Source organism: Coturnix japonica, chromosome 3, assembly GCF_001577835.2.
Source record: "Coturnix japonica isolate 7356 chromosome 3, Coturnix japonica 2.1, whole genome shotgun sequence".
In the NCBI taxonomy this organism is placed as follows: Eukaryota; Metazoa; Chordata; class Aves; order Galliformes; family Phasianidae; genus Coturnix; species Coturnix japonica.
Genome location: NC_029518.1, coordinates 10,920,873 through 10,947,812, shown reverse-complemented (window position 1 = coordinate 10,947,812; position 26,940 = coordinate 10,920,873). Strand labels below are relative to the sequence as shown.

At 36.5% G+C, this 26,940-nt stretch overlaps 1 protein-coding gene across 7 annotated transcripts in view; it reads right to left on the bottom strand.

The window, feature by feature from the left end:
* Positions 1 to 349: 349 nt before the first annotated feature.
* Positions 350 to 26,940, bottom strand: part of TASP1 (taspase 1) — a 66,938-nt gene continuing 40,347 nt past the window's right edge. For 6 of the 7 annotated variants that reach the window (XR_001553817.2, XM_015857134.2, XM_015857139.2 and 3 more), the window contains 4 exons: positions 21,485 to 21,595; positions 14,478 to 14,588; positions 11,525 to 11,598; positions 350 to 1,897 (listed from right to left, as the gene is read on the bottom strand). Coding sequence is in view for 6 of the 7 variants with exons in the window: in XM_015857134.2 (XP_015712620.1) it covers positions 1,805 to 1,897; positions 11,525 to 11,598; positions 14,478 to 14,588; positions 21,485 to 21,595 (389 nt within the window). In the remaining variant the exon portion in view is untranslated. The other variant, XM_015857138.2, reaches the window with a different exon arrangement.

Below are 26,940 nucleotides of genomic sequence, written 5' to 3'. Positions count from 1 at the left end.
CAGATCATAGTGTGCAGCACCCACACGATCACTTAATGTTGTACTTTAGAGTAATTTCAATGGCTCTGACAACTGAACTGAATTGTTAGAACATTACTGAAGTGTTGTACTCTGCACTGCCAAACCCTAACTGGCGTAAACCACACTTCTTCACTCTATCACACCAGAGTCTGGCTGTACCTCCAAGGATGCACATGGACACCTCAGCACAAGCTACTTCAGACAGATGCACAATGCGTGATTTAGATAGATGCAAAAAGCTCATTCCATGTTATTTACAAGAATTCATAGAAATATCTTAAATTATAGGACTACAATGTCATGACTGAAAAAAAAAATCAGACACAAATAAGAACATATCTCAATGTATTATTTAACATAAGAGTGAAAATGAATTCAAGCTACTAAAAAAAAAATGTATTAAGATTTTTATCCATGAAACATTGGTACTACAATCAATGTAACCATTTCATCAGCAGTCAAGTAGGTCTGTTATAGGCAGGCACAACATTACAAAAGAGGACAGTACAATGCCCAATTAAGCGAATACAGTCTGAATACCTATTCATCCACTATTTCTGAAAACAGAATTATCAATATCCACCAGGGGAAAAGATCAACTAATTTAGTTTCTCTTTGGCATACTTATCATGACAGTGAATTAATTACAAAAGTCTTCTATTGCTGCCAGTGCTGTGAAGAAAGAAGTACTGAATGGAAGATTGTATGCGAGAAGTCACTTTTAGGACAGGCGATCTGGATAACGCATTAGAACTGGTGACAAAAGGCAGTTCAGCTGCCAATGCTTCACAAGGCAGACAAAGTTTACACTGTTTTATACTGCAGTTTTGTTGAAGGTGTAAAAAAATTACAGTAAATTTATGCACAGTACATACATGTTACACACAGTTATATAAATACCCATGCTGTGGCTGGACTTTAGGAAGTTGCTTTATCCATAAGAAAGCTAGTATCAGACCTCCCAGCATTCATTCAATACACATTGCACTTTGCATCCAGTAATATGCTCATTTCTGTACCTCTCTTAAAAATAGATTTAAAACAGAAGCAAAGAATAATATTGAATCTTTCCATAAACTTTGTTTTCTTATTTACATTGTAATATTCCATTATACATAAAGACTGCATTACGATACATTATTTTCATATAGCATTTTGTAATAGATACAGCTTGAAGCTATTAACATCTTAGTTTGGAAACAGAGATATGACTTATAAGATTATTTAGAACAATTCTAGCCTTAATTTTGCTCTAGTTTGTTTCACTGAAACCATTCTCTGACAAAAAAAAAATCCTCCTTATTGGGGAGGAAGAAAACAACCCATGTTTAAACCACCACTGGATTTCCTTAAACCACTGAGTAACTTTGAAGCCATAATCATTTTTGCATACTTATATATCCACTTCAAAGGCCCATTCCTTTTAAATTTAGAAGATGAATGACAATTGTGACCACATCTTTAAATTATTATTTCGTTTTAACTTTCAGATATTTTTCAAACATAAAACAATGATAACGTAATCACTAATCGTATATAATCTTTGTACAACTGGGAAGAGGTCCTATTTTATCAGGGTAAAAAATGAACATGCACACGGTCCCATTCACAGAGTGAGAACATAAAACTACAGCAGCACTTGTCTCAAGTTATGGAGCACAAGATGGTAAGATGGGGTGTAAAGCAAGAGTAGAATTTCCAACATTTGTTAAGACACACAAAAAAAAACTTAATGTAGAAAATGTCATTCACATTCTTTGCAATGATGTGAGGAATCAACTGTTCAGCTTTCTGGGCTCTCCAGTCGGCATACTCCTCCTTCTATTGCCACTGACTGTCCTGCCACCGCTCCAGGAGGAAGTCTTGAAATGTGAGTCTGTGGAAAAGTCAAGAGAGTGTTACCAAATACAATGAAAGGCAAAATTATGCAGGACACAGAGCATTGAACAATTCACGTGTTCAGTGACTGCAGCCCAAAGGACAAATGACAAAAAAAACTAGACAAGCCATAAACAATTCGGATTCTTTTGTATTTTGTTTGTGTCAATGTTTAACTCATGAAGAGAATGACCATGACAGATGTGTAGAAAAGGTAAAATGAATGACTGCGTTCACTGGAAATTGAAAGAATTATTCTGCATGAAAACAAGAGAAAAGTAACTGTGAAATTCCATGCTTTACTAGCCTTTATTAGTGAAGATGAAAATATATGTAAGAAAAAAATAGTACCCAAAAAACAATTGTGTTTCTGTCAACAGGCATCTTTTCTGAGGAGAAAACTTGCTTATGTTTTCATATGCACTGTTAATTCTGAGCTACAGCAAAGCCATTTGCAGATATATCAGTTGATTTAATATAGGCCAAGGGCTAAATCAATGTTTAACCAAGGCAGTGAAAAGACTCAGAAGCAAGTTTCTACAAACTTTGCTGTTTCCAAGTTTCAGAGCTGCTGAATGGGTTCTGGTAAAACATAAAAAAGAGCCTTAGTGAAACTCTAAAATGCAGTAGGGCTGAAAATAGCTTTTCTCTGGGTTTCAGGCAAAAAGTGCCACCAGCTCAAGCGATGCTCCAGCCACCCGTCTCAGTGAAGCAGGAGCACAAGTTATGCTTTCCATCAGGTGATTCACTAATGCTCCAACAAACTGATGCTGAAGCAATTATTAAATTAGGATGAAGAAACGACTCCTACTACAATATAAAGCTCATATAAAGCTCAAAACAGCAAAGTTACTGGTGTGAGAAATTACAGTTTTCTCTAAGCAAAGCCAACTATATACTTACGTTTTTGTATGCACATTATTCCATTTAAAAGGTTTAAGTGCTGAAAAATGCGTAAGAAGCAATGAAGCAATGGGCTATAAGGGGGTTGGACTAAATGACCTTCAAGGACCCACTTCCAACCCAAATCATTCTATGATTCTGTGATATAAAAGTCCCACAAATGTAACTTGCACCAACTGAACAGAAGGTTATTTGATGCTGTAACTGCAATTCACTGCATCCCAGAAATGTTTTATATCTTAGATACAACTTCATTCAACTCCCTTCTTGATAAAGGTATCCTGGTTTCTGCTCTTAGACAGTCATGTTTTCAGTGAAATTATAGAATGACATTTAATTTAAAACATTTAAAGGTTTTCGTTTCACTGCTAAATTTTGATCTCTGGCCTTTGTGCTCGATATATGAACATCTTCCGACTTTCAGAAACATTTTGGTTTTTATTTACCATTTCAAGAAAAAAAGATCCTTTCAAACCCCTTAGCTTCTCTTAAATATAAGATCAGTAAGATCTTGAGCAAGGAAAGGAAAAAAGGCCAAGTGAGGAAAAACAGGTATTTTTAGAACATATTCTACCAATATATATATTCTACCAATATATTATCAAGAACCTAGATTTAAATAGATGTCCATACTTTGGTATATTTCCTATACAAAAACATATTTAGATTTAGTGTAGAAGGAAAAATGATTTATCTATAAAGAGACAAAAACAAAAAATCCAACACCATATGGTAGCATATGTACACTTCTACTTACTGAAACATTCAAGCCACATAACAAAGTCTTTCTTAAAGCCTTTAACTGCACCTTTTTATTTGCATACGTTGTATGACCAAGTAAACCTGTTTCACACTTTTTACTTTCACTTGTGTCTGTCTTATGTAGAGCAAAAGCCACACAGATGATAGTATTTAAAATTTGTTAATTAATAATGAGTATCAAAGGATAAAACTGACACGTCAAGACAACTTCAGATGAATTTCCAAGTGTACTCTTACAATTACATCTCCTTTGTTCCGAGCCATTAGAATGAACTTGAGTAAATACAACTTCAAAGAACACTGAAGCCATTTAAAATGCAACCACAGAACTTATTTGTAACTCTTGTTACATTTCTATACCCCCAACATCATATTTTACATTAAGTCCAGATTGCACCATGGATTAGAGTGAGACTGAAAATATAAAAATATTTTTTGAAAAGCAACAACAAAGAAACAAGAAAGAGAAACATTGGAAAGCTTTTGGTTGAATTTGATTAATCCATCAGCATTACAATCTGAATGAGCCCACATCTGGAGAAAATTGAACAAAAATAAGAAAAGAAGAATTTTTTTGTTCAGAATTCATCCTCCATCAAGCTTCAAGGAAGTCTCTTCTTGAGGAAACAGGAGTATGCTGAGGAAAGGTAGGTCAAGAATGACAAGACGCTTTACTGTCCCCAAGAAAATGTTTTGATTTGTTTCCCTAGGAAAAAATGAGGTTGGTGAGGGCCTTGTAGAAGCAGAGAGCACAAATGCTACATTAAGTACTTGATTTTGATTTTTTTCCCCCTACCTATATAGCACTACCAAGCTAACTGGCCTTCAGATACCAATTCTTGGCATGTGTGGACTTGCCATCAAAAAACTGAATTAAACAAAAATCAGTCCCTCTTTCCCATCTAACTAAAATGAAATGGTGGAGCAACTGACTCCCCCAGCACTGCTTCTACAAACACTGCCAGCTGAAAGTTACTGTCTCGGTTTCTTTTGATGTGCGCTGGAAAGCTTCCCACCACCCCATAAGTCCAAAACTAATCAGTCATCCTGCCTTGGAATAAGTGTTAACTGCTACAGGGACAATATATGATTTCATCTTTTCATCAGGAACATTTGATCAATTTTTGAAGTTACGCATTTTTTGTATATATATATATATATATATATATATATTATTTTTTTTTAACATACTACAAGTTGTGCCAAGACTTACTTTACTTCATGTCTCTCAAATAAAGTTTCTGAAACAAATTTGAGGCCAACTAATATCAAAAACTTTTCTCCTTTAGTGATTAAAGACCTAGCTTTCTCCTTTTATTCACGTTAGTTTGTCAAAACAGCTTCTTTTTTCATTAAAAGCATACATACAGTGTAGAATTAATTAATATAATGCATAGGCCAAAAAGCAGACAACTCTGCATGAGAAAACTGAAGGCAATCAAATGCTGCCAAGAGAACAGAGTACAACTACCAGATGGCAGCACATTCAGTTCTTAAGCAAGTCAAGGGAGTACTTCAAGTGTTTAGTTTTCTTATTACATGCTCAGGATGTGCTCTGGATGGAATAATTTATAAAATGAACTTTTTCCGTTCATTACACTATTGAGATGAAATATAATGAAACAGAGACTGAGGACGTCATGTATAAGGGCTGGTCCAAAAGTAATGCCTCCTATTTTACTATGATGGCCCACAACATCAGAGGTGGATGTTGGTGATATGGCAGTAGATGTTGAACCTTCCCACCAATATCCTGTTACATGCTGTTGCTGTGCAATGGATGGCAACAGAGGGGCAGCCTGTCAGAATGGTGCCTGACACAGAAACATGTATGAAGCAAAGGTGTGTAACTGAATTCCCCCATGCAGAACAAACGGCACCCACTGACATTCATCAGTGCTTGCCGAATGTTTACGGACAGCAAACAGTGAATGTGAGTACAGTAAGGTGGTAGGTGGTGCATTTCAGCAGTGGTGACAGCAAAAGTGAAGGATCACCTCTGCTGGTGCATATCTGTCTTTACAAGCACAGCATGCAGGCTCTTGTTCATAGCTGGGGAAAATGCAGAGCTCACAGCATCTATGTTGGAAAATAATGCCTTCTAGCTGAACATTTGCTCTATTAAATAGCACTATTGAGCTCTATCTGTCATAGTTTCCAAGGAAATACATAGAAGGCATTACTTTCAGAGCAACTTACATAGTTAATGAAATCACTTGCTATCACTTTTCTCCTTAAACAAAAGGAATACCAAATCCATATATTGTTCAGAAACTCAGAATCACTCATAGGTCTATACACAGACTGTTTAGGAAGCTAGCAAATTTCTGAGCTCAAATTCATTCCATGGGTCAAATGTATTATTTCACACAACCTGTGCTTCTATAAACTTCCCTATGAAGCCTTACATTTCAAGAAAGTTGAAAACAAAAGCATTTTAACCTCTTCATATGATTCATACATGTAATTTATCTGCAGCTATGTACCAACCAGTCATCTAATCAGCTCACCACTCCTGGCTATTATAGAGATATTCTAAAATAGGGCCAGATAGTTTAGAGTGTGATTTTCACTGATCTGAACTGCGGGTGCTAAGTCAGGTTATTATATTTGCATACCTAAATATATAAAATCATCTACTCTGCTCCATCCTAAGATATAATAGTCAAATATGAGGAAAGTTCCAGAACTTTTGGCTTCAAGAAAGAACTCGACCAAAAAAAATTGAACTTATCTTCTCATCTCAAAGCCTGTAATTTCCATGATGGTCGACATGCCTAATATTTTAACTGGTATCTCAGCACTGAAGGTTATTTCCAACATGTATAAATATCTTTATGAGAGAACTGGATGTCCTGCTGAATGTGAAGAGTTATTTTCAAGTAAGATTCTCTGAATGATTCCCCTGTCTGCAGACAAGAGTGAAGATTAAAAGGGAAAAAACAGTGTAACAGTGACATACACATTTCCTCTCTCATGAATTTAAAAGACTGTCTCTGTAGTCTAAATGAATGACTAAATTTTTTTGAATTAGTATTCCTGTTAACTAACCAGACTTCTTAATTTTTTCCACTAATTTTCAAATTAGGATTTGGATTCTTCCAGTATGTATTTCTCTACCCAATGAGCACTGGCTGGCTGCCCTCCTCCCCGAGAAAGGCTCTCACAAACCTTTTGTTCACAGAGTAAAATACAGATGCTCGTTATCAGGAAACTCAACAACAATCACTACAATCATTGTTTGCCATATGTATGACTTCGAACATAGAGGAAAATAATTTTGCTAATCTTTACAGAGTTAATGAAGTTGAGTAAATCCAATTATAACACGTAATCTCAACAGGAGGAATGAACTGGAAATGATCTCCCTGTCCACTGTGTTTCTTCACATCTTGCAAAGTGACTTGAATTTGGTTCACTAGAAAACTGAAAGAATGGCATATGTAGTCTTGCAGTATGAAAACCTGCAATATTATAAAGCTTAGTAATTCATGAACTGAACATGTGCCAGAGACTTAAACTGGCAAATGAATCTGGATTACATTCAGCATCACGTCTCGATGTTTAGAAGTTAGTTGTCCAGGTCATCTGGCTATTAGAAAAAGTAAAATTTATAAAGCTGAATTACAACAATACCTCAAAATTACTGCAGAATTTGTAATCACAGCAAAAGTAAACAGCATTTATACACAGGTCACATTTTAAAATGTATATATCTACTAAGAACCATGCTAAGCTGACAAATTACTTCAAATATAGATCACACATGACCAAAACTGCACACTGCTGGTATTAAGACTAGATTTTTTCACTCAAAGGCAGCACCTGATCTGAAAACACTACTGAAAACACAGCAGGAAAGCCCCTTTTTCCAAGTAAAAATAATTCACCATCAGCCATTCTAAATAACTAAGATAATACAAAAACTTGGGGGCCCAGAAAAATGTAAGTTCTGTGGTACATCCCAACACCTTTTACTCTGTGCACATAAAATGTGATGAGCTCCAAGTGAGCAAATACTCTGAAGCCCCTGTCAGAACTAAAAGGGCTTCTGCTTGATTATGCAAAAATACACAGTAACAAATCAAAAGAAGATTGCCTTCCACTGACCAGAATCTTCAAGATATAGTTTATACATGTGCTTACATGTACATTTGCACTGTTATCTGACACTGAGGAATCTCTTTTCCTTTGCAGCATCCTCAGCTGAGCGAAGAACAAGAAACAGAGACTGCAACTCAGAGAGGTCCATCAACTTGTAATCTATCCACAAATCTCCTTTCCTTTAGTTCTGTATTTACATCTTAAATCACAGTATTGTGAATCCAAGGAGTAGCCCATTTCCTCTCATAACTTGGCAAAAGGTCTCAAAGCCCTTCAAGCAAAGTGGTACTTAAATGACTCCAACAAATGCTACATCAGCCCTTAAGATTTCAAATACTGCACATCACCCATGACAGAGTGGACAAATCTCCAGGAAATAACACTGTAGTTATCAAAATATTTTCTCAATGGTGACAACTGTTCAAGCTCTCAGGATGTATCCTGATCAGTTCAGGAAAATCTGAAATGATTAAGTGAAGAGGCCAGAACTTGGGTGACCTTTTTAGTTAGTACAATGATCTGCTGTTGGATCTACTGTAGATCCATTAAAAATATCTGGAAGGTTATTCTAAGGACTAGAGTATCAGAAAGAGAAGAAAGTTTGGGTAAAAGAGTTAGAGTTAACAGATTATAAAAGATCTCAAATTTATGTCAAGTGATTAATGATCAGCACCACAAAACCAGAAAGGAATACGTCTACCTCTCCAATTCATAACAACTTTCCATCTTCCAGGCCTTCAATCAAGAAGATAACTTTTGCTGATGTAGCAGTTACCTCTATAGAAGTAATGAGATAAGTGCAGAGGAAATCTGCAGACTTTTATTTTCTATCTTTCTCATGGCTATGGTCAGAAATTTCCACAGAGGCCTCAAACATTCAGCAGTCCCATCTAATGGCTAGAAACAGCTGAGTGTCAGATTATGTGACAGTTCTATCATTACATATATGTCACTGAAAGAAGTTGCTTCAAGAGACCTTGGGAGGTCCAGTCATGTTCCTAACCAACAGGGCTACCTGTGAAATAATGTGTCACAGTACTGCTTCATGGAGAAAGACTGGGATGATATCCACTGGGCAGGTGGTAAAGATGATGTTACCAGTGCTATCCACAGCTTCAGCACTGAGAGAGAGCCAAAAGCAAGTAACAGGACAAACAATCAGAGATGACTGCACCAGCAAAAAAGGCGTGAACCTAGTTCATTTGGGAAGCCTCTACACTATTTTGAAAGAACAAGAACTTTCAACCAGACATTTTAAAACAACATTCAACACAATTTTTTTCAAGCAACTGGTTTTCTAAAAAAAGGCTGGACGTCTTTCCAGAAAGTATGCTTTAAATCAATTATTAGTCACAGTGCAAAACTGTTCTACAGCTCTTGCAGTCTCAGCTATTTTATGCATTCAGACTGACTAGAGAGCACACATGCAGCCTTGTCTGGAGATGACTGGCCAGCTGTGTCTTGTCTAATCAGAAGCAAACAATGCCCTGTTGAAAGGCTGACTCCTGATCAGTACTTGGAGAGCTCACAATGCTAGAAGGCAGAAGCACCATCAGGTTAGGGTGTATGGTTTTCAGTCTCTGATTCCACTTTCCTTTCTCACTTTGCTTTTAAGGAATTACTGGTAGTTGGTTGAATAAGTTTCCACCTCTTAAGCACATTAGTTTCTGTAGGTGAGCTGGTATCCAGCCAGTCAGAGTGGGTCTGCCTTGCAACAAAGGCTTCTGATATCTCCACTATCTTAGTACTGGATTTGTAACAACCAGCTGCTATGTACAATGCATTAGCCTCCAATACAGCAAGAAACACACCGAAATTAAAGGAAGACCTCTCTTCTTTAGTATGTACCCCTCTAAATAATCGATATAATTCATTACAGTGGATGCAGAGTAAAACTTGCGGCCTTGACTGATGAAAGAAATAAAAACTGGAGTTCCGTACCTCCCAAGAAAAATAGGAGAGCAACATGTTTCTGTACAAGCTGCCATCTGATGATTTTGCTACAGTACTCAAAAACAAATGGTATCTTATGCTTTTATTGTTATAACATTTTTTTTCCATAGCAAGCATCAAAATTAGCGGTACCAAAGCAGTTACTCTATTAAAGAAAAAATAGTATATATATTTTTTTCTTTAACTTACACTATATGGTGTTCTATTTCAAGCCCAGTTTTCCACCTATAACTTAGCCCTAGCTGTAGCAGAATAGAATTCCAGCTTTTATGACAGAAGACTTTTTTGATCAATAGAAGTCAGCAGCAAAAGCATTTGTGGTTTTTCTCTGGAAAGCATTTGTGGCCACAGACTCAAAGGAGGAAGAAAGGGAGGGGGATTAACTCTTCAATGAAGGTCAAAAGCATAATTTAAAAGTGAACCAAGAGGAGCAGCTGTGTCTGTCAGCACAATCAAGATTACCAGCTGGAGAACTTACCAGCAGTATGAAAACAATGTGCACCAGATGTCAAATGTTGCAACTGTGAGTAGGAAAACATCTCTGGGCATGGTACTGTCATGCTAGTACTCATTAGCAGATAGATTTCCCATTTAGCATTTATTAATTAATAAGAATGACACTACCAGGGAGAAATAATAACACTTCCTTTGAAACAGCTTTTGAGCCTTGCAGTGTAAGCCAGAAGCAGGTATGCACACTGTGATAATCTAACACTGTGCATTCTAGAAATTCTCCTATGCACACAATAAAACAACTTTTAAATTTACTACTGAATACTAGAACATCCACAGCTCAGCTTGCTTTAGTTTTACTTGGTTCAGTCTGAGCTTTTAGTTTGAGTTTGGATTCCTTTCCAATAAAATGTACAACCGATATTAAGAGAACAAGTGAGAACACACCGTATTCAACCAGAAATAACTTGACATACACAATGAAAGAGAATACTACACTAACACCTCTACCAACGTTTCCTTTACCAGCATGTCAATTTTGCTCTTTTTTTAATGTTTTTTCTATTACTGACATTATTATTTCTCTCACATTCTCCATTAGAGTTTTATCTCCAATGAAACACAGCATACCTTAACCCCCAAAAAGCCAAACAAAAACAGAAAGATTTGAGTTTTATAGTCCTCTCCCTCTTCACTACCGATGACTCAACTTTCCTCCCTAGTGGTGACACAAGAAGCACCTACATCTGGAGAGCGCCAACAAAATCCAGGCCCTCAAATTCTTCTCTCTTCCAGGCTTTAAAATTAACCCTTCTAGAAATTTTCACTTCAGAATGCTGGATGCCTTTCTTACTCGTAGCTGCTGGTATAAAAATCTTGGCAGGCATCTCCTATTTTAACACATGTATTAACACATGTAAGTATTCCAGAAAATACACAAACTCTGCCACTAACTTATCAGTGAGCCTTCTTTTACACTAGCTCTTTCCCTGCTTTGGTCACTTCCTTTAACTGGCTCTGATTGGCCACTCAGCCTCGAATAGCTATTGTTACACATTATAAAAATGATTCAGTCTCCATTTCTAGCATCCCCCATGATGAATCTCATTGTCTAAACACCTTTCTCACATATTCTAGTTGCTACATGGTAGTACCTGCCTTTTTTCTCCATTCAGTGCTGTATTCCATAGAAGAGTTGGCTCTCATTCTCTTTGGTTAATCTCTACTGTTTGACGTTAATGATTTTTCCAGTTTCAACAGCTAAACTTAGTGTAACTGAATCAGACAGACAAAACTATTCAAATATCAACTGACATAATACATACACCACTGTAGATTTGTTAATCGCAGTAATTTAAAATGGGAATCAGAAATGCTCCACTCCTATACAGATTCTCCTTAACCTCTGCACTCATTCTTCCTGTATTACAACCTGTTCTTCAAGTCTTACCTTAGCTTTGCCATCCTGCGCAGACATATATCCTACACACATGCTCTCTGTTGTATGGCTCCACAGAAATTCCACTATAACGAAAAATGCAAGGTGTCACAGAAATGCTTATAAGATGTAATTTAACAAGACAAAATTTCGTATGTTTAGGTCTCATCTACTGGAGCTTTATAAGGAAGTCTTACAATAATTAAATAAGATGCTTTGAAAAACTATTTTCACATATTTTATTATAGACAAGATTTCTGCAATTTAAAAAGTGTGCTTAGATGTTGTTTAAAACATAATTCATTAATATTCCTCTCATTCCTTTAATATGAATAATGAAGGTCATAGCATGCTGAGTACAATTATCCTTTGAAACATTTTTCCTTGCATAGCAATTAACCATTAGTAGAACATTAAGGTTCTGACAATCCCAGTAGACTTGCAGATTCTGACAGATCTGTAGATATCATGACAAAAGAAAAGCAAACTTCATTTAGGTATGCAATTTGCTCCCTGTAATAAATTCACAACTGATACTGCCAAAGTTCACCCAAAAATTTTCAATGACATATATTCAATGCAATGTAACTGCGTTTCATGAGGTCAACTCTTTCCGCACACCCTGAAGATTCAACTGTCAATGAAAGTATTCATTTTTTGTAGACAAAATTAAATTAATCTTTTAATTCTGAGAAGCTAAGCAACATTTCAGGCCAACTACCCTCAAAATGTGTCTAGAGTTACCAACGACAAAGACATTCTTTTACATAGTTAAGATTTGTTTTCCTCCTACATAGTTCACCAGAGGTACAGTAACCTGCAACATGATTATCTATTTATTAAAAGCATTTGAATTACACTAAGATCCTATGTTACATACTTAATTCTCTGAGAGAATTTCAAACATTTTCTAGCATTTAATAAATTTCTTTCTTGAAATTTATTTCAAGTTTCAAAAATAGAAAAAAAAATAATCATTCCTGCAATGGAGACAAATGACTCGATTACTTGATTACTTTGTACACCAAGTTCTTAAGTATCGCACAAGTTATCCGCAATTAAAACAACGCAAGTAGTACACGTATTTAACTATATGTTAACCTTACGAGGCAGAAATTTCTACACACAAAAAAATACCTATAGATAAGCTGTACTATAAGATTCTTATTTCAGTGGAATGAAAATGAGAAAAATAAGCAAACCAACAGACAAATAGTCTTTATTTACAGTGTATAACTATGAGGATTTTTTAAAATAAAATTTGAGAAAAAATATTCTATCTTCCTTAATAGGAACATGCTTTCTTACATCAAAGTCAAACATTAAATAGAAAATACTACTCTCACTTCCAAGTGTAAGAAATTAAAGGCTGATTTTATTTGTTCTTGTTTAATTAGGCTTGTATTGTCATTTTCTAAACTCCTTTTTAGATGCAGAATTTATGTGGTGGGATTCTTTCCACTAGATTAATAACGACATAATCATGTCATTCTTAAATTTGAAAGCCATAAATCACACTTGCAACATTCTCTGCATGTTTAGCAACCCCATGTCCTGATTCAGGATTCAGCATGAGACCATCTTGGCTTTCCAATAATTGAAAGACAATAGCAGAACTACTTAACAGTCAATTTTTTCAAAAACACAAACTGTTCAAGTAATAATTCCAAAAAATTTAATATACAAAATATAATTCCAAATTCTTTTCCCATTCAAGATTTCAAAAGCCCCTTTGTTGTTCACCACCGCTAACCCAGCAGCATTAAGAGTCATCTCGTAAATCTCTGGGTTTTTGCAAAAGCAAAACAAATGTACGTGGAACTCTTATGGAAGTTGCTTTTATTAAATGCATAAAGTGCGCATCAGTGTTGATCGCAGGATTGAGAATCATGAACACTACTTGTTGTACTGAGCAAGATTACGTACTAGACTTGGATGTGGTGTTTTCAGTGGGATAACAGTAGTAGTGAATTAATACAGAGGTATCTTTCTAAAGAGTAGTCTATTAATTAAAAAGAAATTACTTGATTCAAGAATTACCAGGTGAGATGCTAAGATAAGCTTTAATACACAAAATCAAATTAGGAAATCAAATTTGCCCTATCAGATCCTAGAAGATACGACAGCTACCTCAAGGCTGTAGTGCATCTGACAGCTATTTAGGAAGCACTTGAGCAAAGATGAGAAGAGGATTAAACTAAAGGAAAAACCTTTCATCCTGGTAGCATACATCATTAAATATGTATTACTGAGGCTCACATGACCCAATGCATAAACACACACGGTACGGCTGGGCATATATGCCCACATCTGGGGAGCACCACAGGAAAGCATATGGTATGAGTGGCATGCCAAAATAATTCATGGACTTTACTGCTTCTGGGTTATATTTCCACCCACCTCTGCTAGTAGTCTAACAGAAGTCAGTTTCCTATATATTTCTCTACTAAGAAAAACTACCTGTGTCCTGTAGTCACCTGTTCCACTGTAAAGCAGTGAGATGGATACCTATCTTTTTTTTTTTCAGGGATATATAGGGCTGAAAGGCTCAGAGCTTTTTTTAACCAGTCAGCTGCTGATGGAGGCAAAGCAGTTTTCTGCTCATCACAATACAAAGTACTCTTGTCATATGTGTAGCCAAGCAGTAACTGCAGCTTATCTGAAAAGATTTACCTAGGCATAAAAAAAAAGGATTTCTAACCATAAAATGATTTTCCTCCTGAACTTTAAATCTATTCTCATCATATTAATGTTCCATCCTGAAAAATGGAATTGTTTGCAGTGCACATCCTGCCACCACAAGCAACCATTATTTCTATGCCATGGTCTTAGAGGGATTCAATAATATTAACAGGTCAGTCAGAGTGCTCTTTTCTACAATTTTTGAGAATAAACAAAAATGATCATAAACTGATCTTTGATTTAGCACCAAACCTCAAGTAACAATTAAGTAAAGAAATATTACCTAGTAAAGTTGGCTTCTCCTGTGATAATTCTGGTTCTGCTGAACACCTGCAAGACCGAAGAACTATCACACCTCCGAGTACACCATCTTCATTGGCAAGGAAAGGTGAACCTGGAAGAAATTGTTACCAATAATTATTTGCAGTACAATTAATTTCTCTAATTAATTAGTTGTTTAATTAGTTTATTTAATCTTATCACTAACAGTTGAAAAGACTGTCAAGGCCAAATACTACTTTTACAAAAGCAATTTTCGTTTTTCTTATGAGTAACTTTCTACAAAGGTGTAATGGTTCACAAAAACATCGTCTTGCATTACATAAATGGCAAAGATCACAAGGGAAATTCCCATGGCACCCTTAAAATGAAAGTCTGAATATTCTTTATTTAACTCAAAACAGAATAGAAAACACCAGACTCATGCAGGAAAAAACCATCTGAAACTTAAGTAGTGATTAGCTTTGTTCACCACTTTCTGAGCACCTTTACACTCCCTTTTACCTGTAGAAGCAAACAATGTAAAACTTAGAATTAGAGAAAAATTATATGCCATGATTTTTTTTGTGTTGCTGCTACATTATTCTGCAGGCAATGCAAATCTGAACATCCCAAATTTGAAATCTAGAATTCAGTCTGGATTCCAGAGTGAGTCACAAATTCTCAGCACATTAACATCAGATCAAATACCACACACACAAGAGGAAAGTGCAAAAGATGGTCAAACTTGGCATCATTCCGGTCTCAAATTACAATACCTGAAAACAGATACTAACACTTAGGAATTCTGCTTTATAACGTTTCTTAAATAAAATGTGAAAAAAAACACAGTTCTTCAAAGTAAATGACTCATGGCACGATGCATCTGTGATCAAATAGGGAAAAGAAAAGCTACACTGAGTACATAAAAATTGGACATTGCATTTGAGTGCAGTCCCATTTGTTCTTGGACCAAGGGAGTTATAATAACAAGAAATGGATTTTCAAGCAGAAAAAAAAAATCATGTCTCAAGTTTTGGTCCTTTTTGTACTATAATGAATATAAAGACGGCCACATGTGAAAAAAATCAAACAAATTTGGGTTACTTCTTTTATAATTTATTCATTTTTTCCCCAATTTAAAGCACTCTGTAGAGAGACATCATCAAACTGCTACAGATGATCTTTCTTACTGCTTTATAAATATTAGCAGAAAAGTCTACTTTTTCAAGTGGCTTTTCTGTTGTTAATTTAAGACATAAGATATTAAAATGTTCTATCAGAAGCTGGAAAAGTTTTAAAGTCAGCTGAATCAAGTCTAAGTAGTCTTTTTCTGGTTAGTAATATGAAATGAGATTCCTGTAGTTTTAAATAGGAAAACAATGGCAATGATTTATGCATGATTTAAAATGTCTTGAGCTGCAAAATTAACCAAGTACTTGCACTGCATCCTCCCAAATAGATCCTGGCCATATATTTGCGAAAAACAAGTTAGTATTATGCAAACAGAGCAAAGAATACAGGATGCATTATCTCTCATACAGGTGGAAACAAATTGCATGGCTGCTCCCTTAACCATTCCAGGTGCTTTCACCAGCAGTTTGAGCTGAACCATCAACAACAGCAGCAAGGAAGGTGCCTCCAGTTCCTGCACTAGCTAAGTTGTGGCCCATCAACCTCTGAACAGTGACAGTAAAAACCAGTTGCCTACAGTAATATCATTACAGCATTCTACACAATTCAGAGAGATTGTTTCTCCTCCCTTAAAATCAGATCTAAGCCAAACCAAATACATGCTGAGTAGTACGTCTTTAAAACAGAATGTATTTTATTTTCCAATTAAAGCAATTTTTTTAAAAAGAGGGATTTGAATATATTAATGAAAGACGCACATCCATTAGTAAGCTTCTTGAAAATAATGGCAGAAATATAGTATTATACTTCATTTCTAAATACAATTAATGCAGTGTACACAGGAAACAATTTGAGTATTCTCAAAACACTGTGAATTCAAACATTATGAACATATGTCATTAATTCAGTTCTAAAAATGATTTTAATATGGCCAAGCCTTCAAGAGAAAGAAAAAGTAGGGCAGACTTTGGTAAAATAATAATATTAACAACAACAATGTTGATAATGGCATTTTTCATGTATAAATATATATTTATATATAATCAGTTTTTAAATAGAGAAAAGCCGAAACTGAGAGTGTATTTATGTAAAAGCCGTTGTTGTTTCACATTAGAAGGGAAAAGTGATCTGACTTCCATGCTTCTACATCAGTTTTGCCCTCTCTGTACTCTTAAGAATGACGGATCTTGCTAGACAATTAAAAAAATCATTAAAAACAAAATATACCGGCTACTAAAAATATTTTTAATTGCATCGATTGATCTCATCGCTTGCTAATCACAAAGCTACAAAAACATGGGCTGTATCAGTTTAAGTGTCCATGAAACTCACTATACCTTTTCATTTATACTGATGTAACACTGAAGAATTTGGCAAGAAAAATCCAAAGCAAAACTTGTAGGAGGGCATTAAGAAACAATGCTAGCCCTGGCTGGTCACACCTGAGAGAAGTGGCAGTAAAATCCAACCTAATAAAAAATACATTTTAAATCTCACCTCACCACAAAATTATGTTTTACAGAACACATTTCTTTCTTTAGAGGCTCAAATATTCTGTTATTACTGACACATGGAAAGCATTACCAAGTTTTTAGTTATATATTTTGTACATTATTAATCTGCACTAACAATCTCTGAAAAACAAGCAAACACCTTCAAGGCAGCTCCACATTCGCTGATCCCATCATGTTCTGGAAAAGCAACCATAGCTGAAGACCAAGACCCAGTTTCAGCCTCAGAACTGGGCTGAAGCAATGCAAAGAAATTTCAAATAAGCAGCTTCCACGCTGAAGAGCACTCAGTCTAAACCATTATTTTTTTTAAGATATGATCAATATGTGCTAATCATTTCTGACCCTGTGCTACTTCCTGATTTGCAGCTAGTAGACAGATGCACAGATCTGACATTTAACAGTAAAAGAAGTGTTTTCTTTATGGTTATCCAGCTGAAGGACAAACCAGTTGTTCATCAGATGTCTGCTATTCATAGTCTACTACAGTAGAGAAACCATGACCAGCTTCCCTGTTTACATTAGCTTTCAAAGTCCTCAGAACTTAGCTCTGAACACTGAATGTGGTGTGGTGGAACCAATTAAGTACTGTAGCATCCTCCAGCTAAACAGTTCTGCATCTTTTTATGCAGCTTTCACAACATGAGTGAAATTCAGATTTCCTTAGGTCCGTACTTCACCTACATCACTGCACCTTGTCAGCTTCTGTACAGAACATCTTTAAAATGAAGCTGTTCACCCCTGTGCTTCCGCTATGTATCATACTATGTATCAAGCTAGAAATTTAAATAAACATTGGAGGAATATATGAGCACAAAATGAAGCCAGCTTTTAATTTCACACAACATCCTTTGTTAAATGTTCAAGCACAAGCTGTCTGAAACCAGAGATTTTATATTTTATGATAATAAGTTAAAACAGGCAGTACCTAGACTAACCTGAGGATAACACCAACATGTCATGGTAGCTTTTTAGAGGGTTTTACTGCATGGATAATGCAGAGCTCTGCTCAGTGCTGTCTGCCACCACACACAAACTTGTGAAATCTTAACCTTGCAGTGGACGAAATACATTACATGAAACTTCAGGATCACTTCATTCTTTTCTCAAATCTCTTTCTCTGTAGCACAGACAGAAGGCATATTAACGCTTCCATAGGATGCTTCCTCTGCTTTCAGGACAATACTACAAGGCTTAGAGTGATGCAGCACCTCAGCATAAAGCACAACAACACTGTAATGACAGTTGCTGGTACTCTGGCAACAGGTTAAGCACAAGGATTTTTCAGCTTAACTCATAATAATTTTGTGTTGAGGCACATGGTTTAGTGGGAGCTATTGGTAAGAGGTACACTGTTGGACTGGATGATCTTTTAGGTCTTTTCCAACCTTGGTGATTCTATGACTCTATAATGGGGAAAGCAATGATTCCTAGCTGTCCAAGCTCCTTCTCCCAAGGGAGGCATTTGGCAAAAGACCTCTAAAAGGGAAAGTTTCAGTGTCATAATGGTGCTATAACCTTCTTGTAGACACTGTTCATCTGAGAACTGAAGCACTGCTTGTAAGTACCAGAATAGATGAACACTCTTCTGCTAAGGGAAGAACAAATATCAGGGTCCACCTATGTATATTAGCTCACTGCCTTCTAAGACTTTATAAGAAGCTTTAAAACAGAATTCAAAATGCTGCCATTGCTAAAAGCCTAGATTTCCCGCCAGTGAGATGACACAAACATTTACTCTAAGTCTACATTCCACAAACTTGGCCTTATTTGAAAGGAATGATGAGTAACAAAATCCTCTGTTCTTCTGTACGGAAGATATTTCTGTTTACAGAGCGCCATTCTTCAACGGCTTTAGCATTCCTCTACAGAAGACATCAAACCCACTCAACTTAGAAGCAGTTGAAATTTAATTTCTCCCACCTCTGCTCTAATCATCAATTGCTCATCATTCACAGCAAGCTGGCTCTGAGAAAGCATGAGACAAGCACATCTGCCATTACTTTGTTCATCACCTGCTGTTTAAACAGCACTCACTGTTTAAGCCAGGCATTCCCTTGCTGGAAGGATTCCCGGGACTCTGTGGAGATTTGAAGAGTTCTGTAAACAGGAAGCACCAATCTGATGGCAACTGCCAAAATCAGCTGTTCCTCCCTCCAATACAAGTAACACACATTCTGACTTCTTACAAAACATTCCAGCTCTGCTTTGTTAGACCTATTAATTTTTTTTTTTTTTGGCCTTGGTCCATCATAATTCTGGGTAAATCTTGACACTGCTACAAAACAGGGCTTTAGAAAAGACTATCAAGGAAAGAATCCATGCCAATAGCAAGCAGGTCAATATGTTGTTTCACCTAATTTTATGTTTGTATGTTTAGGAATGGTAAGTAATTCCGAATCATGCCATACATCTTGAGGTAAGAAATAATACATCAGCAGTCCATGAAAATTGGTAGGAAAAAGCAAACCCTAAACTATTTACTACCTCATGTTTGATGTGGTATGCATTTGGCAGCTCTTGCACTATATTAGCACGATGTGACTCTGCATTACTTCTGCAAAATGGCGAAGTCCCTCAGAATTGCAGGATTTGCTACAAATATATTTGCATATAGACGTGTTACATGTAAACAATGAACGTATCTGGATTTTGAAGTCTTCTCAATCAGTCTTTATTCACAGATCAGCTGATGGCAAACTAGATTTCTTTGCTTCTAATCAAAACACAGGACTCAGCATTTTACTTCAATGCTGCCCTGAAATGCCCCTGAGAAGATAATACATATCCCTACTAATGGATTAACAAAAACGCGCAGCGATAAGTTTTGAGAATAAAAATGAGACCCACAGCTAACTGACATAAGAAATTACAAAGAGGAACTATAAAACACTTTTCTTCCAGCTTGCCTACCACATAAAGCATGAATGTGATTCTGCCTCCCCACTCGTCACCTTCCCCTGTTTTGTTGTTTTAAGTCTGTTTTCCCAAGCCAATATGATATCGCACTGTTAGCCCAGTGTCTCTGTCTGTTCAGCTCCTCTTTCTCTGCAATTGACCTTTTCAGGTACAACAAAAAGCTAAGCAATATTCAATATGTTCTTAAGCCCAATATAAATATTTTCAAAGAAAATAATTCATATGTGACATAATTGCCAGTTCACATTTAAAATAAAAACATGTGCTGAAATATATTCAAAGTGGTGGTGGGGGGGGGGGGGTGGAGAAAAAAAGAAAAGATGAGCAAAATTTGGTTGATCACATTAAAGATATTTCTATCAGGAGAAACAGTAAGGAACAGCACTTTTGCTAATGGTTTGTACAAAGAATAACTGGAACAACAGAAAAGAAAAACTGAAAACCTCAAAGTGATTTGAATAAAGAACCTCAAACAGTTCCTGAACTTCTTTATCTTTTATCAGCCAGTTTCTACACAGTGCTATTAAGAAGTAATTTATTAAAAGCTGCTGATAGTGCCCACGTGTCTGTGTCTGTTAAAATGAAAGGAAATTGGGATATTCTAAATGTACGTTTCCTTTTGGTTTGCTACAACTAACAGCACAGCAAGTTTTGAGCGCATGGAGACCAAAAACTTGGTTTTCCTGAAGGCAGGTCACACATGGAAATACAGTACCTGCAGAGTCCTGTCACTAACTGGTGACACTATCAGGTCTCATTTCTGAAGATGCCTTAGTCATAAATTCCTGGTTTTCTGTGCTGATACATTCCTAACTTCCTGCACTGAAATAAGTCAAATTAAAAAGTTAGATTTGTACTACTTCAATCACATTATATTTGGGAAAAACACCAGGATTCTTCATTTTCACAGCACCTAAAACTGACTGCAGTACAGCAGCAGACTATTAAGAGCAGCTTTCTCATGTGAAGATAGCTCTTTCTCTAACAGTCAAACGTAACGCTGTCAGAATGGAATTTATGATGTCAATTTCATAATGTTAATCACAAACCAGAATCTGAGTCTACTCAATTAGAACGTGCAGGGATTTGAGGTCTGCTACATTTATAAGGGGTTAATGTGAAGAACAATTGTTATTAATGCTAAATGGTTAAACCACCTCTGAAGCATGCAATTGCACACCACAGCCAATGATTCAGACAGGAAATTCTTCTTTCAAACCTCTCCGGGTATTCTCTGACTCACATATCAATTGAAAAATTTCCAAGGGCTTTCCTTTAGGTTTCCTAAAATATTCCTTTTGTAGTTTGATTAACATTGTTTAGTTGTAGCACAGCACAAAATCTGAAACCAACCAAATAAAGTTTCAAGAGAAATCACAAAAATAAGCTTCTTACCTTTATTTAATAGAGTTAATTGCATTTTAAACAATGTTGTGAAATGCTCAGGCAATTAGTACCAGATACTTACCAATAAACTTGTTTTGCATAGTCTCTAGGAGAGCTTGGTGGGCATCTTCTGTTTGCAAAGCACATGAACATTCTCTGGCCAGTATGGTTCGGACAAGGTGCTCTCCACAACCTAGGAAATATAAAGTTGAGGAATAGTCAAAATATAGGTTGCATTATGAAAATACTCTATGGTTAGTATACAACATATACTACCTATACTGCATAAAGTCACAAACCAAAAACAGGTTAAATTCAGAGAGAAGAAACAGCAAAACTGCCTCTGACTTGTCATCTTTATCCAGATCCTGTAGTTCTCCCTCAACCCACTTAATTGTCATTCTCACAGGAATGATCCTTGGGTGCAGTTTATTGTACACAGTAAACATTTTTAAAGGATTAATCTTATAAAAATGATATCTTTTAATCAAGATCATCTTTAGTGAATGCCATAATAACTCCTTTGCATGATCCAGTCCATCTGATTCAGCCTTCTGTCAGCAAAGGAGTAAGTGAACTTATCTACAGCTGTGTTACTTTGTCAGTGTGTCTCCTAATTTGACAATTGATAAAAATTCATATCATTTTCAAAGGCTTATCTTAAAGGAACTGAAAAATGAAATTTGCCTATGAGGAAAACTAATTAACCATCAGTGCTAATATGTGGGAGCACTTTCACATCTGCTGTTTTTCTGCCATGCTATTTTCCATTCCAGCAACATTCTTTGGGACAGAGAGCTGAAGCCAATGCTCAGTTGGTACAGTGAATGTTTACTGAATAAAAGACTTCCCAGACATGAAAACATATTGGTGATACCTTCAAGATGCATACAGAAATCATTCTACTGCTGTGCTTCCTGCTCACCTTTCCTCAGTGGCAAGAAAGTAGATGAAGCAGCTAGAAGGGGTCTTACCAAGTGCCAGTTAAAATCAAACATGCAATCCAGTGAGGAAAAAAACCTAACTGCTATGATGTGGCAATTATTTTAATCAGCTCTAATGAAGTGACTGCAGTTTGATCAGATGTGCGACATCAAAGCGTATTAGTACCAAAGACCAGTTAGGTAGCTGAACATGAGAAGATGAATGTGTAGAAGTCAAATACAGTCGGTTCTCAATTATTCCTATATGTTTCTGGCCAATTTCTCGGTAACATGGATGCAAGCACAGTGCTGTCTCCACTAAAAAAAAAAAAAAATCTGCTCTAATCCAGTTGGTCTTATTAACTCAGGTGTAGAGCTACACAAATGCACCTACACAGTTTCCAGAGACAAACTATGGCTGGAAGTCACCTTACTTCGTTCACAAGTCAGAGCTGGTGAGGCATCAGACCTAGGCTGGCTTCAGACAAAAGCAGCTCAGTCTCCACGGGTAACTTTCACTTTACTGGAAGCATGAACAAGCCCTAAACAGAGGAAACTGAGCCAGTCTGGACGAAGCCAGCCTATATTTGGCACAAAGAAAGAACAAATAAATCCAATCCAAGCTGCCTATTCTGCAGCCAGCGGCCTGCCTCATCTCCGTGCTACCCAATGTTCTGAGTGTGGAGCACTGATGGCTTTGGACACACCACTGCACAAACACTTATAGGCAGGTCTAGCACTGCCTCTTAGAGCTCCCACTGACTTCTTGTTCTTGCCATTGCTTCTACGGCCCAGTTAACACAGCAACCAAGATAGAAAATAAAAATAATAAAGAAACAAAAGTCATTCTGGAGCATTATGAACACATTATAAGTCAGTGAACAAGCACAGAGATCAGACTGCAGAAAAACTCTGGCTACGCGTCCCAAAATCTTGCATCTTCCACCATCACATTCCCACCTTAAACTTCAATTACACACTCCTTCAAATGGGTAGTCTCTTGGTCAACAGAATTAAATTACCCTGAATTGTTTGAAGTGGGGTACTCTGGCACTGAATCTACATAAAATTGGCACTACAGAAAGACCAAAAATTCTTTGTATAGCAAACAGATTAAGTACAAGGCAGTTATAAATTTAGAGGAAAATGAAAGAGCTAAAATACTACAGCAATTACATAGCAAAGGAAGACAGTTCTTTAGAGCACAAGAGGAAACACAGAGACTGTCTAGTATAACTCTCTAGTTATGGAGAAAAGAGCCCTGGTTAGGATACTCAAGAGGATCATACAATACAGAGTCTTCAACACCACTTACAGGACGGTCTGCCAGTTCATTGCCCCTTTTGTTCATAATACAATTGAGAGTTATCTTATATTTATTCAAAGCAAGTTATTGCATCAAGAAAATGCAAAATCTGTTCAATTCATTTCACCCACAGATCACAACACAGCTATTAAAAAATAAGTAAGAGATATCATTATGAAGCTTAGCTGTGAAGAATGCAGCTAAATAAGGATATATTCCAGTAAAAAGCTAGCAAGCTGACTTTTTCTTGAGCAACACTGTTAACACCTTCACAGATAAGATTTATACCCAATGTGAGATAAGCACGGGGCTTGGAATTGAACAAACCAAATGGGAAACAATAAGAGCGAGCTTATGCATCTCTAAGTAGTAATAAAAACAGATGTTACTACTTCAGAATTTAAGTAATTTTTAAATTGGCATCAAAAAGACAATGGGCAGTTTTGAGCTTGATGTATTATCTTATTTTGCCCCAAGAGAATAAGTTTATTGAAGAGTTCCCAAAACATCGAGTCTGCTACAAAAATAATTGAAGAGATGGAAAACTTAATATGGGCTAAGAACAGCTGCAGCCCACTGATGTGATCCAGGATGAACCACAAGGAAAGCAGCCTTGCAATTCTACTAACACATCACACATCTCTACATCCCCACAGACAAAGTGATTTCTTTTTGTTGTATTTATGTCAACCTACAAGGCAGTAAACATACGGACTGCTGCTGGCAGGGCAAGTAAAAATCTTTCAGCACATCACATGCCAGCAATCTGCAGGGACAGATAACTAATGAAAACAATATCCCCACCCCCAGTTTTTGAAAGGAAAAATTTCTTCCTTCAGTTTTTAAAGTAGGAACATCTATTTTTGAACAAGAGAAGTAAATAAGTAGCGTCTCGCATACTTAGAACAGATGAAGGTTGGGAAAAATAATTATCATGATATAATTGCACTTCCTCTTATCTCAAGTTAGAACCAAATACTACAGTGTGAACTGTCTACAAGTTCAGCAGACCAAGACGTCTCTGTTGTCTTAAACTGGGAAAATATTGCAGATTACGCAAGGGCTAAACGCAAAATGAACGCATAAGGAATTACAGCAGTCTAAACCTGATTTATAACATACAATATAAATTGTGGGTTCACATTTATAACTTCATTCACTTGTAACCTAACCAGCACCAGTATGAGCCAACTTGAGAAAGGCTTATATTAACTTGAACCAAGACAGCAACTTCAATGCATTCCCAAATCATGCACACATGCTAGTGGAAATGCAGGTCTGCTTCATTTGCTTAACTATCTCACATTATGCGACCTTTAATTATGTGTCTTACTACACTCCAGAGTTTTTAACAAAATTACACTGAAATCAAACCAACAGGGGTTCTCTAAGAACTTTCAATTCTGCATTAAAGTTCAACCGTGCTTGTTTTAGTATCTTTCCTGTAAACAGAGCCTAAATCATTTTATTATTCCTTCCCAGCCAGGATGATGACTTCTTTGGTAACCTAAAGCTCATTATATCTTAGAGGCAAACAACTTGTAATGACAGACTAAAGTTTCTGTAAGACTTTACACAGGAGTGAGTCAAATGGAGATGACTATCCGGAAAACTGTACGGAGTTACCCAAGTGCTTCTCAAAGAAAATCTGTTTCATATAGTAATCAGAGTATTTTCCTAACACGGTAACGTTGCACAAATGCAACGTCGCCTTCTGTTGTCCATGTTCGTAGGTGCAAGTTGTTATTCTTTAGGATTACTCTAGGCAAAGCGAGCACAATTCTGTTTGGATAAATGAATAAACAAATCAAAAGACAGACAAAGAGTAGCATTTTGATGCAACTTTCCAGCTTCTAGGATTAAGAGGGAATGAATTTTAAAAACAGATTCCTAAAGGCTCCCAAGTCATGTCAGTAACAGTCTACTATGATATAGGAAGCAAAGAGGGATAGTGCACAACAGGTGTAACACTTAATTCACACTTAAACCAAAAGATCTGAAAACTCAAAGAAACAAACAAAGCACATCCAACCCTACTTCATTAAGTTACACCTCACACTTAGAAGTCTCTAACCCTGTCTGAAAACTACTTTAGCCCTGGACATGATACAAAAAGCAACAGAACTGACTTTCAGAGACAGACCATCTTGGATCACTCATTAGAACAGCTTCTGATGTAGTTTTCCTCTCAAAGTAAAGCTGACCAGCCATGAAAAATTACTTTCCTCCTCTGTGAGTATTTAAATGTGTCATCTCTGAGAACACCAATTTTCCTACTCAGGCAGTACTCACTGATTCATACAAGGTCCCCACAAGAACAACTGGAGAATCTACAGTCTCCTTTATTTCCTCCACCGTCTCTCTTTCATCTGTTATCTTATTATAACTTAGCATTTGTGTATGTATCAGTAGTTCTCTCAAGTTACTGTCTCAGCCAAAAACAGCACAGAAAAACACAAAGCTCCCAACATGCCGAGAGCACAGCAAAATGGTCCTTCCTGCACTCCATGCCCCACAAAGCACATGTTGTTAATTAGTGAATCACAGATCAAGCAAACCAGAAGTACCTGTTATGTTGTACAGTGCTGTGCAACAAGTGAGATACATGTCGTTTTACAGAAAACTAAAAGATGGGAACCAATCATGGAAGCCTGTTACTACATTGACAAATGATATCGTTTTTTCCACAGTCATTCATAATTCCAATGGCAGGCAATTCTCTGTACAGCATGTTTTTGGTAAAACATATAAAATATATAAAATATAAAATATTTCAGGGTCACATACTTCAGCAGGTATTAATGAGAATTATTAACCCATTTAAAGATCTGCCCTTTTTCAGTGTACTTTATGAAGTTACATAAAAGTATGCATTGTGATTCACATTTTTGGTGCTTCACCAGTGATACGTCAGATCATATTAGCAATGAACAAAGCTTACTGAAGTCAAGTTTTCTAAGTGTATGAATTACGTGGTAGAACCAAGCTAAGCTTTTTTGCACTTCAAGTGCTATTTGAAGCCCTTCCTTTAAGCCTCTTTGAAAGTTTCATTCTATTTAGCCTGCCAGTAAACTAAACCAATGCATTTCAATAGCATACCGCTGGATAGGTACATAATGCAGGACAGTAGCTGTGGAACTAATCCAGATGTTTGTGAAAGCATCAGTCACTGAACTGAGAAAACAGACAAGTCAGAAATAGAAAAGGTAATGCTTAAAAGTTTGTACTTTTCCTTCCTCATTGATATTCAGTATTTAGCTGCTGCATTCTGTAGTAATTCACTAGTTAGCCTACACAACTTCCACAGTC